The sequence below is a fragment of the Manacus candei genome, unplaced genomic scaffold, assembly GCF_025592945.1.
Source record: "Manacus candei isolate 608988 ecotype Guabito, Panama unplaced genomic scaffold, ASM2559294v1 h1tg000065l, whole genome shotgun sequence".
NCBI classification, from domain to species: Eukaryota; Metazoa; Chordata; class Aves; order Passeriformes; family Pipridae; genus Manacus; species Manacus candei.
The window spans coordinates 2873889-2891880 of NW_026138113.1; the positions used below are offsets into that span (position 1 = coordinate 2873889).

General features: G+C 36.2%; 1 protein-coding gene across 4 annotated transcripts in view; it reads left to right on the forward strand.

Annotated features, from left to right (window-relative positions):
* PHKB (phosphorylase kinase regulatory subunit beta) overlaps positions 1-17992 on the forward strand; it is a 68171-nt gene that overhangs the window by 30240 nt on the left and 19939 nt on the right. For all 4 annotated transcript variants that reach the window (XM_051805574.1, XM_051805576.1, XM_051805575.1 and 1 more), the window contains 11 exons: positions 234-431; positions 1154-1211; positions 3391-3468; positions 5315-5473; positions 9132-9226; positions 14327-14382; positions 14554-14647; positions 16325-16408; positions 16728-16832; positions 17658-17740; positions 17822-17912. In XM_051805574.1, the coding sequence (XP_051661534.1) occupies positions 234-431; positions 1154-1211; positions 3391-3468; positions 5315-5473; positions 9132-9226; positions 14327-14382; positions 14554-14647; positions 16325-16408; positions 16728-16832; positions 17658-17740; positions 17822-17912 (1101 nt within the window). The remainder of the gene's footprint in view (positions 1-233; positions 432-1153; positions 1212-3390; positions 3469-5314; positions 5474-9131; positions 9227-14326; positions 14383-14553; positions 14648-16324; positions 16409-16727; positions 16833-17657; positions 17741-17821; positions 17913-17992) is intronic.

Consider the following 17992-nt stretch of genomic DNA (forward strand, 5'->3'; position numbering starts at 1 on the left):
GTTCTCTTTTAAATCCTCTGTCTGGATATTTGGGTTGTAGTTTATCCTGATGTCTCTTTAGAAGTTTTATTTTGCACCTTATTTTAGTATGTTAGTACTAGGATTCTGATAAAGATAAGTTTGGAACATTATCTTATATTTCACTTAGTAAGTTAAACAGTCTTTGTGCATCAAATAATTGTCAGGAATCTAATTAAATGTGTAACATCCTATTTCTCCCTCTCCTCCTACAGAATACTGATGCAGCCCTTTTGCCCTGTCTTAGTTACCCAGCATTTGCTTTGGATGATGAGGTTTTGTTTGGTCAAACACTAGATAAAATTGTCAGAAAACTGAAAGGAAAATATGGGTTTAAAAGGTTTCTGAGAGATGGGTACAGAACAGCCCTGGAGGACAGAACCCGGCGCTACTACAAACCAGCAGAGATCAAGGTAGAGGAATACTTGACCTGTGACCTTAGGGACAGAGTGTGGTTTCCCAAAATGTTTAGGCAGTACTTGAAAAAGAAAATGAACCCCAAAGCCAAACAAAACAAAATCCTCACAACGCCCCAAAAGAAAACAAAGCCAAGCCAGACACCCCTCTGCAGTAATTGTAATTTGAATTGCCCAGTGATGCCTAATTGCTTTAAGTAAAGGAGATGCATTTTGTAATTTGCATGTGCAGTTTTCAGAGATTGCTAAGTCAGCAAGTGAGTCTTGGTTTGTTTTGTAATGAATGTGCTTTCATTTACATTTAGGGTACAGTTGATTTCACATAACAAATAAGGAAATTATTTATCATTTCATTTAATTTCACAGCTGACTACAGTCTGAGTGCATAGAAAACAATTTTGCTTTTGATCACAATATTTATCAGTAAAGGTTATCTAAATGAAAATTTATTTCTTTTTTTTCCCCCCATAGTTTCTCTATGAAAAATTACAAAGTAGGTTATTTAAATATTCTGCTTGAGAATGAGCCACAGCAGATATAAAGGCACAGTTAAAGTAGCCATAGGATTAAGGAGTGGTAACCTAAATGACAAACTGACATTCTAAAATGTTTTTGCTTTTATGATTGTCTTTTGTTGCTTAGAAATTATTCAACAGAATTATTCAGATATATTTCCTTCAATGAAAATGATGAAATGTCTGAATTTTTCTTCTTTTCAGCTTTTTGATGGCATTGAGTGTGAATTCCCTCTTTTTTTTATTTTCATGATCATTGATGGTAAGTGTAGCTTTACATCCCTGTCCTTGAAAGGCATTAGAGAGATGAGCTCTTAAAAGAAAGAGACAAAATTTTCCTGTCCTGTGAAAATAAACCATAATGCAGTGACACTAAATATCTCATTGAGAGTTCTGCCTCCTGGGTTAAAAACCCCCAAGCACCCCAACCTGTGGTGACCTGTTTTTAGAATAGGACTTGACAAGGGTGTTTTAAAAGGTTCAATCTGTGACATTGTCCTGCATTGCCTTTTAAGTCTAAAAATCTTTCACAGTATATCAAACCTTTGCAGCAGCACACAAGAGAAAAGGAAGTGGAAGAGAGAACACATTGACACACTGAATGTTGCAGCAGGTCTTTTCAAGTTGAATATTGAGTGGAAATTGAAACAGAATTCAGAAAGAAGATAGTGAACCAGAAAAGGCCACAATTTTTCACAGTCAGTCTGACTGAATTAAAAAAAAAACAGCATAAAATCACAACAGCAGCAAAAACACCACTACCTAAACCTCGTCTTGAGGATAGGAGACACACCAAAGAAGTTCAGGGGATGATTCAGGATGGAAGCTAAAACTTCGATAGAACAGAAGTCTGATTAAGCAAATTAGTAGGGTTACAACTGTCAAAAAGATTTTTAAATGGATTAAAATCTGACCTTTTTTTTTTCTTTTTTCCCCCCTCTGTAGTATGTTAAATAGTTTTCAAATAAAGATAGTGAGAGGCATAGAAATATGCTGTCTGCCTCGACTCCTCTGTGGCCAGCCACAGATTAAAATATTGTGTTTGAAGATACAATAAGGTTTCACAATTGATATTTCTAAAGGAGTGCTTGATGTTTTTCAAAGAGTGAGGCCCAAAACTGAGGAGAAAGCCACTGACATTTAATGCTGCCCACTTGCAGTTTTGGGAAGAAGAAAAAGGTAGTGATCTTTAACTGAAGTTATCAGAAGAATAAAAGAAGCATTTTACTCTTCTTGTATACAAAAAAGAGTAAAAAATACTTTGCACATACGTGTCCTTTCTTCCTGGACCACACTTTTAGCAAATAGACCAATTCTGTTAGTAGATTTTGTGCAAATATCTCCAAATCCACAGGTTTCCTTAATGCAAAATTTGAAGTGTAAACAGACTGCAAAAAGACAATGGAATGGGAGGAGCAGATTACAGGGGAATATCTCTGTAATGAAAGCATTAAAGAGACCCCTCAAACTGCTGCATTGTGAATAGTGCTTTAGCTGTAAGCCTATTTGCCCATCCAACACACAGACTACAAAAGAAAGCCTTTTCTGCAAATTGTATTAAGCAACTAAATATCCAGGTAACTTCTGGTAGCTGGGTTTTGTTACCTGTATGACAATGGGACAGTGCTTGTCAAAGTGATACAGTTTTTGCTGGATGAGCAGAAATGGTTTTGGTATTGTTGATATATATTTTCACTTAAGAACTTTTGATGAACTTAGCACTGGTCATGTTAGTGTTGATCAGATTCATTTTGGGAAGTTCTGCTAAAAAAAACCATTTAAGGTACTGGTACTCCCAAACATACCAGTGTCTCCCCAGAAGCAGCATCAGAGAGTTGACTGCTTTATTTAATCTTGAGGTGTGTCAGCAATTCTCAGTCTCTGTAATATGGTGATATAATACCTGTATAACTTACAGATGTAACATTCCATCAAAAAATCTTTGGAGAGATTCAATTTGCTACTTCAAATTTCTTTTGTATTTATTTAATGGGATTTCTGGGCAACTCTCATCTAGATCAGTTTGCAACTCTGCTCTCAGTATTTAGAATGAGGCTTTGTGTCCACACAGGCACATGAGCTCTGCCTCTTTGTTCTGCTATAATTGAGGAAGTTCTTTACAGTGAGCTGGGCTGGTTGTCTGTGTCCGGGTCCTGCCCCCTGTAAGTTCCCAGCTTTACTATCCCATGTAACTTGACATTTATTTCAGTTTAAGCTACTAACAGAACACCTGATTCATGATCCCTGTGAGATTTAGCTGTAGCAATAAGTGAGGATATACAGTTTAGTCTTTTACTTCTGTGTAGATACTAAACAGTTTGAAAAAATATTTAGTTTTGAAAAATAAGCACTAGATTGTTATTTCTTTTTCTTATATGAACATTAGGCTCATGAAAAAATTATTTCTTCCATTAAATCAATTATTGTTTGGTTATTTTTAGGCGTTTTTAAAGGAAATCCTGCACAGGTAAAGGAATATCAGGATCTTCTGGACCCTTTGCTTCAACATACACCTGAAGGTATTATCTGGAAATCATTCTCTGAAACACTTGTAGCTTTTTATTTATCTGAAATAATTAAAATACTGACTTCCCTATTAATGTATATTATGGTCAGAGCAAAGGAGAAGTAAAAATATCAATATGTTTCTCCATGGCATAATACTGATACTAAAATAATCTCTTTTATGTAGTAGATACATTACATCATAAAGTGTGATAACAAAAGTAACATTGTCTGGAAAAATGCTGCTGATGCTGATATAAGTTTTATACTGTACCCACTCACTCCTCCCCTGCTTCATTTTTTACAATTTACATTATTCACTTTGACTTTCCTGGCAAATAGTAACTGCCAAGTTAGGTTGTTTCAGTGTTCCACCTGGATACAATTGAGAGTTACTCTCATCTTTCATTGTCACTTAATTTCACAAGATTTAAAAAATAATTTACTACATGCATATGACATTGGTTCTAGCTTAGAGCAGGGAAAATGGCAGCATTCTAATATAAATATTCTCTTGCTTAATTTGTGCACTCCAGAATGTTTGTGGCACTGCAGACGAGGCTATTGATGGCTTACAGGCTCATTCATCCAAAATTCAGTTAAAAAAAAGAAAAAGACCATAAGTTTGAGTGGGAGGAAAAGAAATGGCCAGAGAACAGAACAAGCTTCAATATACTGACAATCCAATTTTAAAACTCAGCATTTTAGTCACCTGTTCTTACATCTGTGGTACAGTTACACAGGTAGATGTGGAGTATTTTAGTCTGACTTGTTCTTTAAACTTGTTGAAGTGAACTAGTTTCTATAAGAAAAACAAACATTTCCTTACCGAGTTTTCATTATGTAACAAATTTTCTGACCTTGCTAGTCCTTGTTTTTTTCTGACTGTTAATGAATATGTGAAGTTTCATGGATGCTAAATGGTTTCTTTTGTTGAATGTCATCACAAATATCCCATCTTAAACTTTCTGGGTGTGCTTTATACCTCACTCATTTGAATATTCTATCTCTAATAACTCTCGTTTTTCCACTTTTTTCTCTGCTTCTTGCCAGCAATTTTTTGTCTCAGCACGTAGCCAGACACTGCAGCTTTATTCTGTTTATCACCAGTTCTTTATCCAAATAAATTCAAACTAAAGCAATACTAAGGTAAAATTTAGTTTTGCAGGAAGCATATTAATTTGCATTTCTATTTCATATAATTAGGTCAATCATTTGTCATTATGTTTCTAAATTACTTAAAAAGTGTGGAAATAAAGGTTATTGATCTACAATGATCAGCAATACCTGTGGCATAATTCTAGATAGAAGGTATATTATCTTTCAGTGAAGAAGTTATGCTGTTTTGATTCATGATGTTTCAAAATTCAAGTGCTAGTTTTAAGCATTTAAGTAATAAAAGTATGCAAACCCAAGTTGACTATTTTTGACCAGGATTTTAATTTTAAAAAGTTGCCTGAGACTGAGCATGTGTTAACTGCAGGGCAAAACACCCCAAGTGTTTCACTGTGACCCAGCTTTCATTGCTTTTGGTTGTGGTTTGTTACCTGAACTGAGTTTTGCTTTAGGTGAATTGTTTTATTTTCAATTTGCACAGTAAGATGCTGCACAGACAACATATGTATTCTGGAAGAAATTCTGAGGAAAAGTTTGGTGAAATATGAAGTAGTTTAATATTGCCCTGGGTTTCCTACACTGCTTGTGGTTTTGAGAGAGGATAGTGAATGACATCCATCTCTGTTCAATCAAACTGTTACTAAGGTGTAATTTTTCCTATTTTGGATTCAGTTTTATTGGGGGACTCCAGTCAAATAATGAGGGAAGTGATGACTTACTTACTGTTTATTTTAAAAATCCCAGGCTGTCCTGTTGTGCCCAAGTATTACTATGTGCCAGCTGATTTTGTTGAAATGGAAAAGAAGAACCCTGGCAGTCAGAGACGGTTTCCCAGTAACAATGGCCGGGATGGGAAGTTGTTCCTGTGGGGCCAGGCCATGTACATCATTGCCAAACTCCTGGGTAAGAGCCTGAGCAGGTGCTCTCAGGTTTTGACTGTGTCTTGATCATGGTTTTCTGAATCTGAACGAAAACAGTGGCTTGAGTTTTGAATGGACTGTGAGTGGAATGTGTGTCTTGTGCTTTTCTACTTACATGATGAACAAAAATTACTTTTTAAAAGTCTTCTCATTTTTATGCTGCATGCAACATACTGTGAAGCTTAGTGGAATATTTCATAGATTACTGAAAATCTTTTAAACATGATAGATCTATTTTTTTTGCTGTTTCTTTTCCTAGCTTTTCTTCTTATTTCCTTTTCTTCATAACAAAGTATATTAATGTGATGCTTTCTGGATTAACTATATCAGCTGCACCTGTACAGTGATGTTTGTAAGTGATTTATAGCGTTTAATTCAAATTATTTACTGCTTTAGGCACGAAAAGTTTAAACTTTGAATAGTTGCAGTCTCAGAGAAAGTTAATAATTTATTCAGCCTGTGTTATTTTTATCCTTTGAAATGTACTTTCAATTGCTCATCTAGTTTCTTTTCTAAAGTTTGACCACTGAAGATTGTTATGGTGAATTTCAGTCACAAATGAACTCTTGGTCTCACTTGAAATGATTTTATTAAAGGCTAATGCAAAAAGAATGATTAAGCCAGAAAAATCTTCACACTTGTTTTTTTTTATTTAGTATTCCTTTTAGGGGCAAGATATATCAGTTTATTTTAACAGGATCAGCATTTACCTGGTAATCAGTAAATTGAGTTCTAGAAACTTTCTTCTGTGAACACTGTAAAGGGAAACAGGCTGTTGGTAGTAAAAATGAGAAACGCTGAAGGGGGGTTTAAAAATTCGAGACTTGGCAAGAACAGTGGATGTATCTTCGAGTATGGAGGGACAGAGCCTGTCTGGTGCTCCACCTGTTTGCTTTCACTGTATTCCTTGCATAATTCCTTTTTCAGCCAATGCTTTAAAATAAATGCAGGCAATCTTATTGTTAATTAAAAAAAATGAATTTAACCTTTAAAAATATTAGTCAAGTAATCCTCAAGTGTGTGTGTAGGAATACTGTATTAATTCTGCTAGTATTGATCTTGTACTAATATTTGTGTATTTCTGTACCTGCAGAATGCTGGTTAAATAAATTGTATTTATAATTTGCTAAATTTTGTTTGTGTGACATAACATTCTTGTGTTTCAGTTCTTTGCTGAGCATTCTTACACATTGCTTTTTTAAAAAATAGTTGTGCTAAATCTCTTTTTGAAATGTTGTCATTAGTTGCTGTTTCCTTTATTGTTTTAAAACTTTCTCTCCACTGTATTCACTACTTTCATTCACCCTCTTTTTTTTCCCAAATATTCAAAATTTCAACATTTTGGTGGTTGTTATATCAGGAACTCCATTTATTCATACTAATTTATAACTGCTGCATTCCATTTTGTTCCTTTCTGGATGAAAACCTGCCTGACTAACAGTCTCATCCTTGGTGAAAGTGTTACTTTGCTTGTTGGTGGTTGCTAATTAAGTGGAAGCCTGACTCCAAATACTTTGATATCTGGGAAGGTACTGTTTTCCCATTTCATCATCCATTCAGAAATCACTGTGTTGCCTCAAGGGTAGCAATTAATTTGTATTTGTTCAGCCTCCTTGCTCCTACTGTGTAGGCGAGCACACGACATCACCCTTTAGATTCCTCTGCTGTCTCGGGGCCTGGGCTCTGCCTCTTGCACTCCAAAGTTTTCTAAATACAGCAACATGAAACAGAGTCAATTCTTACACATCTCTCTGCCTCCCACAGAAGGGAGGTCAAAATTTGGGTCCTGCTTATAAACACTCTGAGTAACAGGCAGTGAAAGTGTCTGCGTGTCAGATGCCTATTGGAGGGCATCACATGTTTATGCAACTGAAAAAATTGTTTATGAAAAAAAAAAGCATGTTTTTGCAGATGATAATGCTATTTTTCATATAATTTCCTCCTTACGTTGGATGAGGAGGTTTGTAAAACCTTTATGATAAGGTCCTCATTTTGAAACAAGGGAAAGGAATGCCAGGCATTCAGCTTTTTCATGCAACTGAAAATTCACTCAGGCTTTCATTTAGTAGCTCTCTTACCTTTCCTTTCCTTTTCCTTATAATTTTTGTATCTTGTTCTGTGGATTCAGTGCTGCCTAGAACTAGGTTACGAGTCTTAGTTTTAATAAGATTTTTAATATTTCTTACAGTGTAGACCAAATGGATTAAATGTTGTCAGCTGCTGCTGCTGCAGATAGTGAGCTAACAAAGAAATCTCTGCTTTTGCATTCTAATACACTTGTATTTGTAATAATGGTGATGAATATTCACTGAGATCCTATTTTAAAAAAAAATTGTAAATATTGAAGTTATATTTTATAATAGTCTATTGATATAGTTATTTTAAATATTAAATTATTCTGACCTTATATTTTAATTACTAAGCAACATAAATCAATGTAAAAAACAGTGGGAATAGAACATGTATCCTGGAAACTGCTCTAGCTTTTAAGAACTGATGCATAGCCCATTGATCTTGCAATCGTTTGGTTAATCAATTTTATTGCATTACACATAAATTGAGTAACTTCCATTCCTTTAGCCAGCATAAGAATTCTGTGTGGTCTGGAGCTTAGATGACTGATTTCCTGATGTATGATCTGGTAACTCATGTGTCAGTATATAAATGATTTGTCCATGGTGATTTTTTTATAATCTAGCTTTGCTGGTTTTGTGCCCGTGGATTGTGACCCTGCAGGAGCAGAGCAGAGGAACGGGGGCCTGTCCTGGCAGGAGTGCAGCCATGCTGAACCAGCAAAGGCTGAGGACAGGGCAGTATCCAGTAGCTGGCAGAGCTCCTGGCACCAACATCTCCAGCACAGCTTCCATGCTGAACTGCCCAGCCAGGGCCCTTCACTGCTGCCTGAGCATCTTCTTGCCACTGTACCATCTATTTATTCTCTTCTTTCCTAACACTTATAACCTTCAGTAGACATATTTTGAGTTTATAAACTGTAGTCTTCATTTACTACGTGGTACAGTGTTCAGAAACATTCTTATCAAGGCAGTGCTGGTTTTCTCTTGCAGCTGAACGGAGTCATGAGTCATTTCTTTTTTAGATTGATAGCTTGTTATCCAGTGTGGAGGCTTTTAAGAATAGGGTAAAAAATTGTTGACTTCTATATAAAAGAAATGAAAATGCATTGTGGCCTACTCAGTAGCAGAAATAAATAAAGTTTGGAGAGTTTCATGGCAAATTGCAACTTTGGTAGAATGCTTATTTGAAGGGTATAGTGGCTCATAGTAGATTATGAACCTTTATTCGAGGAATTCGTTGAAATTTTTCAATAGCATACTTTTATTGAAATACTTAATTTTTTTTCAGGAGAAGGTTAAAATAATGAATTTTTAGGTGGACTTTTTTCCTCCCGTGTAAAAAACTCCATGTAGAAATGGCTTGATTTCAAATCAATTTAATTGGGTTTTTTTTACAATATCTGATTCTTAATTTTGCAGAATATCCTTTTGATCTGTAAGTCATTGATCCAAAACAAGGGTTGTAGCAGCAGAACCAACTCCATCAAATAAGTTAGCATGCCTTTTTCACAAAAGCTGCTGAAGGTACTTAAGTCATTCTGTATTTTTATTATCACTTACTTTCAGCTGACAAGTTAATAAGTCCTAAGGATCTGGACCCTATTGGACGGTACGTAGCTCCCCAAGACCAGCGGAATGTGAGCATGAGATTTTCAAATCAGGTAAGCATAGGCTTAGTTTTAAAATATTTTCACTGAGAAATTGTCATCTACATGTTATGTATGGTCTTCTAATATTACAGTTAAAGTGCAAGGAAAATATTAAGTGTATATACATTTTCTGAGTTGATGGAGGATTACTTTTAAAAGGAAGATTTATAACATCTGCAGTTCTGGGGAAGTGATACACATTTGCCTTCAGATTAAGTAATGCAGTCAAAATGATGCAGAAAATGTAAGTTTAAGTTGTTGCTAATAGATAGGTATATATAACTTTCTTTGAGTTATAAGTTATGCCAGGAATGCAAAAATGCTTTTTTTATTCCTCCGAAACAATTTCAATGTATTCATATTTTTTTTGTATTTAGAGCTCCTAAGACCTACAAGGATTAGGCTCTTTTTTTTGTGTGGTTGAGACACCATCCCTGGGGGTATTTAAAAGACATGCAGATGTGGCACTTAGGGACAGAGTTCAGTGCTGGGCTTGGCAGTGCTGGATTAGCAGTTGGATTTAGTGATTATAAAGGTCCTTTCCAGCCCTAATGATTCTATGATTCCATGTTCTCCTGTATTTGGATTAAATGCACAGCAGGAATGAGTGAACAGGGATGGGGAATGCTTGAAAATGTGGTCTGTATGTAGGGGACTTCTTTTATTAATGAGGTGAGAACTTGTATGTGTGGAAGCTAAACAATGTATTTCAGCCGTTATGTTTCCTTAGATAAGGAATATATATTTAAGAAGTCCCTTGTTCAGCGTTGTGAATTTGTTATTGAAGCATAAAAGATGAAGTATTTCAGAACTGAATAATGTTTTTCTTGTTTTATCCAAATGCTGCTTAAGCCCTCAGTTTCCTCCTCTTTGCTGTTACCAAGGTAATCCACCTGCCTGGCTGTTGGTTCATTCGTAGTGAGACTTTCATTGTTCATGGTGCAGCACTTCTGCCATGGTAATATGAGATAATGAAAGCTCAGTGACTTCATTTTTTCCCAGTTTTTGTCTGTTCTTACCTCATGGGTTACGAGTACAACAGAACTTGTGAGCTGCTGATACCACGTGCCCTTTTAGGAGTGCCCTCAGAAGAAGCCTGTATTGAGTCAGGGTTACTGCAGCCCATTCAACTCTTCTTCCTTTGATTCTTCAAACCAGGAACTTTTAATGTGCCACAGCTGAACACTTTGAAGAAGATGAGGGTTTGTTCTAAAGGCACTGCATCACTCATCAGGAAATGTTTCAGCAGAAAAGCATTTTTACTTCTATTTGGGGTACCCAATATATGATAGAGAATTTCCAGATCTTCAGAGAGAAGTAGCCTCTGCCCTAAGAGCTTCCCAAAAGTGATAATAAATAATACACTTCCAGGAAGCTGTGTCCATATGTTTCCTCTTAGGGAATGCCAGTGTGGTGCTGGAGCAGGGCTCTCTTTGCTGGTTTTAGTCTGTGTTCCAAAACACAACAAAATCCAACAGCAGTCAGAGAGGTTCTCCTTTTGCTTTGCAGTGCTAATGGTCAGGTTAGATCCCATTCATAAGGTAAAAAGAAAATGGAATCATCCATACACCATTTACTCTATTGAAAGAAGATAGTGCAGGGAATTCTAGTTCAGTGAGGAGGACTCTTTAGAACTGGATTCCTTAGAATAGCTTATTTGGTTACTCCTTTTTACTGGCTCTGTATTCAGCAGAGATCATAACACAGTTCTGGTTGTTGCATTCTGTTTTGGGGAATGTAGTGTAGAAGGAGGCCTGGATGGTAACAACATTTGAGAAATGAGGTAGGATGGGGATTTTCTGGATTTGTTTTGCATTTTACTGGCACATGTGAAAGCTGATTTATTGCTGTCTTATGTTTAATTTCATATTTAACAAAAAATCATCTTACTAAATTGCCATAGTAAGACTAATTTGTCTGCTGGGTTATGTTGAAATATATGTTTAGGGTTACAATTAATTAATTGTATTCTTTTAGTGTATTGCTGTGTAGACTTGGCAGTCATTTGTGAGGACTCCAGTTACTGTGAATTGAGGTTAATACCTATTGATGAAGAGAATTGGGAAAAGAATAGTTAAAATAATAGACTGGTTATCTTTTTATTTTCAGGGAGATAGATAATGTGTAAAGAAGGAACTAAAATTATTAAGTGGAGGAAGACTGAGATATTTTTAGATTTTTCAGCTACCTGAGTTATGTTTAGAGTTGGACCATGTCTAATTTGGATGGTTTAGAGAGATGTACCATATTGGATGATTTGTTTTGTCATGATAATTATAAACATATTCTTGCTTTCATTCCTGTTAATACAATTGTCTGTCAGAGTTAACACAATTCTGAATGTGTCAAATGCTATTTTGGGATTTGAGGCACACGTGTGTGCAGACTCTATTTCATTTAATGAGCCTGGTGTGTCAGTACCAATGGCCTCACAGTGTTCAGAGGGTCCAGCTGCTTCCAGGAGCAGATGTACTCTGTGACAATCAGGTTGGAGTTCAGTAGCAGCAAGGTGGGTCTTTGGGTCAAGTCCAGTGTCTCCTGTTGTGGGCTATTTCTGTTTGCCTCACCTTGCTCCATATGCTTGGAAAGCCTGGTAGGTGTAATTTCCACTGGTGTTCTTGGATATTGTTCCCAGTTTCTCACATGCTCAGAATGAATGGATTTTTTTCAGAGTTCTGAGACTTCCTGGCACTGTAAGCAGAGAGGCATATAGTGATAACATCTGTCCAGAGAGAGTGCAGCTAAAGACTAATACTGAGCTGCTCTCTCTGCTTGTGTCAGGGACGGAGTCAAGGATTTTTGCCTTTATCCTACCTCTGATGGTTTATAACCTTGTTAAAAAACTATGATTTTTTTAAATTTTTTTTTTTATTCTCCTTTTTGGAGAGGAAAAAGAACTAATCACTATTTTGTCTTGGCCTTCTGAGGTATATTTATCATCCACACAGCGTGCAGAATATAGTTGAAAACAGCCCCTTCTGCCCACTATCCAATGTGGAAAGGGAAGGCAGAAGGTTGAGCCTGGGCAGGGGGGGTCTGTTTTTGTGTCCTGGGGAGATGGTGATTGATGTTGTGTGAACAATACCTGACCTTGCCTTATTAGACAAATGTGAAAGCCAACACATTAAAATGGAACTTTTAACAACAACAGGATTTATTTAGTGAAATATTTAGGAGTTTAATGCTTTTCCACATCTCTTTTTTTAAAAAAAATATAAAGCAAATTCAGAACAATTGTTATTGAAAAGGGTGACACAGTTTTTTGAGTGTTGTATCAATTATTTTGATCTGTGTTTCTTTAGGCCGTACTTGTCATTCTCCAGGCTGTGACATGTCAAATGACAGTGAAAGTAATGTTACATGTTTAATAGTACAGCAGTCCTCTAGTTGTACAGCAATTACAGTTAAAATTTTCCACAATACTTTTAAGGGTCTAGCCAGTTTTCCCACAGGTTTTGTGTTGTGCCAGTTGTGCTGCAGATGCAGTTTGCATAGTTCTGGGAGGTGTTAGAACCACCACTTATTGACTGCTCTAAATGAATCGTGTCCTTGGGCACAGCTGTGTGTGAGAGGAATTGGTTCTGGGATTGGAGAGGGATGTGCCTCACTGCTGATGTGGAATACATGATTTGGGATTGGAGAGGGATGTGCCTCACTGCTGATGTGGAATACATGATTTGTGTACAACTTACAGTCTGTGGTGACAAAGTCCTGCTAACTTCATCACTGATAGAGTAATAAATGAGTCTTAACTTGAAGACCATCCCCCAGGGTAGATCACAGGCTGTCTGTGAATCAGTACAGTCTTGTTTTCAGATGTGTATATGGGGGCTTTGCTTTTTTTTAAATAAACAATTATTATGGTAAAGAATTGGTTTGAGTTTTCCTATGGTTTGTATAAATGCAAGTAATGGCACAATGACCTTATTCTGAGCAGTAAAATCTTTTAATGTCACTTGAACTTCTGACTTCTTCATCTGGTCTCTTTATGCATGTTCTTCCATCACAACTTATTTCATGTGGCAAAAAGTCCAAAATTTGTAGTGGAAGTGTAGTGCTGACAGACTTCTGGGAGAATATTATCAAGAATTTCTTCTGCAAATCCCTAAGATCTAAATTCATATCAAGGCTTACAGATGCCTGAGCAAGCAAGCATTCACTCTGAGCTTCCTGTTCTAAATCAATATATCTATATCTCTGTCGTCACAGAAAATGCTGTCTTTTTATACAATTGATAGAAGATGTGTTTAACTTCTGTTATTTGTGTTCTGCCAGTTTCTAGACAAGAGGAGACAAAAAGCATTTTAGCAATGAAAGTGTGAGCTGCTGTTAGTTCTGTTGATTATACAGCTGTTGAATGCCAGGGAAGAAAGGAACAAGGAATAACTTGGCCATGCCATTTTCTAGCTCCTAGTGCTGCTGCCACTGTGATAAGAAAGGTGAATTGCCACTTCAGGACCCAGGGAGCTGAGTCAGTGTTTTCACCCAACATGCTGAATTCACTCCTGTTTGCGTAGTTGCCTGATGTAAAATACTTCATGTTTGAAATAAATACTGGTGTCAGTGTAATAAACAATGTGAAGAAATGCAGTTACCTGTCTGATCACAATTTTTCAGAGTAAAGGGTTGAAATCATCAGGTCGTTATTTCTAAGTGAATTTTATTGATTATCCAAAAAGCTGAATTATTTCACTCATTACAAAAACGTGTATCAAAACATTAGGTTGTATCAGGCATATATAAGTGATACATTAATTAGATAAGTTCTAAATTTTTGTATGAAATTTAGTGGTTTTCATATGTGATTCTTTTTAATTAAAAACCCCAAACTAATCCAAACAGTGATTACCAGAAATCTGTTTATTAATGATTCTCCAAAACGCATCTCTTGCAGAGCCTTAGTGATAGGACAGTCTTCCCATAGTTTTGAGACTGACAAGTTTTAGTGCTATGGTGTTCTTTCAATTTGTTCATGCTGTAAGAAAAAGAAATGCAGACAGTGATGTCTGTTGTAGTTGTGAATTGTTCAAATAGCCATTGTCCCTGTTCATGCTATATTGAACAAAATCTTTAATTAGCAATGCTAATAATATTTTTTCCATTATTTTCTAGGGTCCTTTAGAAAATGATTTGGTAGTGCATGTGGCCCTCATAGCAGAAAGTCAGCGGTACGTATTTACTTTTATTAAGAATGCATGTGTTAGGGAAGGGGTGAACAATAGATATCTTAAATGGTGTAGAATAAAATACTGCTACTTGTGTATCTCCTGCCACGATAATTGTTAAAACTAAGACTATTCTGTGTTTTGTCATTAAATTTGTCCTTATTTCATTTGTAGCTTACAAGTTTTTCTGAACACATATGGAATCCAAACTCAGACCCCCCAGCAGGTGGAACCAATCCAGATATGGGCTCAAAAAGAACTTGTCAAAGTAAGGAGTTTTGCATTTAGGATTTTTTTATCTAACTATACATTTCTTTTGTAAAAATAAGAATTTATATCAAGCTATTAGGCTTGTATCTCCCCAAGCTTGTTATCTACCTCTTTTGAATGGCAGTGGAATGAAAAGAGAAAGAAGAGGAAAACAAGAAAATGGGATAAGATACATGGAGTACAGTACAGGAGAGGAGTGGAATACTCTGTAGGCACAGACTGATAAAAAAAAAGGGAACACAGAAACAGATGGTGTGCAAGACCACTGTAGTTTGGTTCATGCTCATAAATCAACCCAACAGTCTGGTCTGCTTTCGCAGCCATTTCTTGCTATTAGCAGATTTAATAATCTAGAATTGAAGGGCATTTTAATAAAAGAAAAACCACACCTGCTTGAAGCAGCTGGACTTGCATGAAACCATGCACTGCTCAGTGCTCTAGTGCTGAATCAGAACTGATGCTTTGATTGTACCAGGTCAAGATGGAGTGCTATTGCTAGAAGACAAAACATCTTTAGTAGTTGTGTTGTCAACATGAGGCCTCCAGCTGAGAGTCTTCAAGGAATGAGACAATGTTACAATGCTAATGGAGTTCTGGTTTTGTTAAGAAAGCATTTTCTGCTTTTCATTCCATCAAAAGGAAGGTTGTTTTAGTGTTAAATTGTCATGTCTACTGCCATTTTTCTAGTCTCCATTATTTCCTACAAGCAGAGGTTGAAGTTGTTTGGTTTTGTTATGCAAGGATGGGTCATTTAAAGCTGTTCCTGTTCTAGTGGCTCCGTTCCTTTCCCACTTGAATAGGGTTACATAGCCTGGATGAACAGGTCATTTTGGTCATTTAGGTAATTTTGTTTTCTCTTTTAAATAGTTCTTGCTATTAATGCAGAAACATAGGCAGGATCAGGAAGGCCCCAAGCTGACAGCAATAAAAAGCTATTGAGTGTAATGTTTGTTCAAGTGTTTGTTTTCATTTGCTTCTCAATTATCCTCCTATAGCATAAAGAAAAACTGAACTTCGGAAAATGTTCAGAATTCTAAATATTCTGTAGTAATGGTGGGTTCCTTACCTACAACTGCCCAAATAAGGAAGAATTACACCTTTCAGTCAGGTTTATCTGGTATGTTTATAATGTCTTGCTCACAGCTTAGTTGTTTTCTTATGGTTTTATTTTCATATACCGTAATAAATGGAGATTTTTTCTTTCATATGTACTAGGAATACATAAATAAGAGTCAAGCTATGAACAATGAGATAATTCCCTTTTGTTTGTGTTGTTGTTGCTTTAATTTTGCAGGCTTGTACTAAAATTAGAATATAGATTTTCAAAGACTTCCTATATTCCTCTTTTACCTTTGTATCTACACTGGAAAAAACATTACAGAAGGCAAAATTGGCCAGACAGTTAATGCAAATGATCCTTTAAAAAAATTATTTCATTAAGCAAATTAAAAAATTTTAATTATATAGATTAGAAAAGTAATAGGAGTAAGAAAGTATAAAGGAGACCTAATATAGGAAACCACAAGTTTAAAAAAAACCCCCATGAATAGAAATAATGACCACATTTTAGGAATTGTTTTCTAGTCAGAGCAGAATACACACAACTTTCTTTGTAAGATATGGCAGGAGCATAAGAAAAGCTGTTTTTATCAGTTTCCCTGATTCTTTCTTACAGGCTTACTTTCATTTGGGAGTCAATGAGAAACTGGGATTATCTGGAAGACCGGACAGACCCATAGGGTGCCTTGGAACATCAAAGGTTGTTCAAGAAATGTTTATATTCCTATTATTGATGTATATTTTAGATAAGCACTGAGTTATTCTCTGAATTATTTTAAACATAACTGAAATTCAATTTTATTTTATGCATACATCTTACTTTCAAGTCCTTGTATTTGAATACTTGGCTGAATGGGGATAAAAAATTAAATGTGTAGGTTTTATATTATTTTTTTTAAATTCAGCTGTTCTACAGTCATTATTACTTTGATAGTTTCAAAATAAATTTTCATTTTCAGCTACTTCAGTGCTTCAGCTATTTTAGAGAAAAGATTAATGGAAGTTTTCTCTCTCAACAGATCTATCGAATACTGGGGAAGACAGTAGTTTGCTACTCCATCATTTTTGATCTCAGTGATTTCTACATGTCTCAGGATGTTATGATGTTGATTGATGACATTAAGGTATTTGTAACTTCTCCTTTGAGAAAGTGGCAAAAGTAGAGCCTGTAGAAGAATAAACTGGGAAGTCTGATAAAACAGAAGACTGAAATGGGAACACTCTGTATGTGTGTTCTTTTAATACAAAAATAATCTTGCAGCTGGAAAGTGTATTAAGATGACTGTCCTATCAGCCCAGTATGAGTTCTAGTGAGCATTTCTGTCTGACAGAAAAACTGCCCCAGAAGCAACTGGGAATGCTGTAGGGCAGCAAACAAATTATCATTTGTTTCTTTGGGAAAACAAATGTTCTTGGCTGAAAAGAGGGATGAGACTGGTGTTATGGGAGAAGCCTTACATGGAAGAAATACTACTTGATTTTACACAAATATTAGAAGTTGCCTGCCTGTAAGGTGGGCAGCAGTGCAGAGCTTACCTGCCACATGCCCTGGGCTTGAGCAGCTACTTCCAGTGCACAGGAGGTGGCCCTGGTTATTCCACCCTAGTGGCTGGGATTCAAACCCTGGATCCCATTGTACACTTCCTAGGTCACTGCATGTAGTTCAGTACCCTGCACTGTCTCGTGGTTTACTCCATGGTTGATATAGAAGCTTATGAGTATTTTCAGAACACTTATGAAATAGCAGGGCTTGAAAAGCAGCTTGTATCCCTTGAAGAAATAAATCTGTTTGTGATGGATTAGATATAGTGGTTTTAACCTGTTGGGTGTTTGAGTGCTGTTATTTTGAGACAGCTCTTTTAATGTCTTGTACTGCATGTTGTGGTACATTGTGCTTGTGTTTTGTTGTTTTGTGATTTTCTGTGACCAACATATTTTCTCTCCCCTAGAATGCCCTGCAGTTCATTAAGCAGTACTGGAAGATGCACGGTCGGCCCCTGTTTGTGGTGCTTATCCGTGAGGACAATATAAGGTAGAGAGACATAAAAGCATGACTTACATATGTGGTATTTACCTAATTGCAAAATTAATGGAGTTCTGTTTCAAATTTCAGAGGGAGCAGATTCAGCCCAATATTAGATATGTTGGCAGCCTTTAGAAAGGGAGTTGTTGGAGGAGTGAAAGTTCATGTTGACAGAGTACAGGTATGCTGTTTTTTTCTGAATGTTGAGTCCTTAACTCCTAATATGGGTACATGTATTCTTACTACTTTTGGTTTTTATGT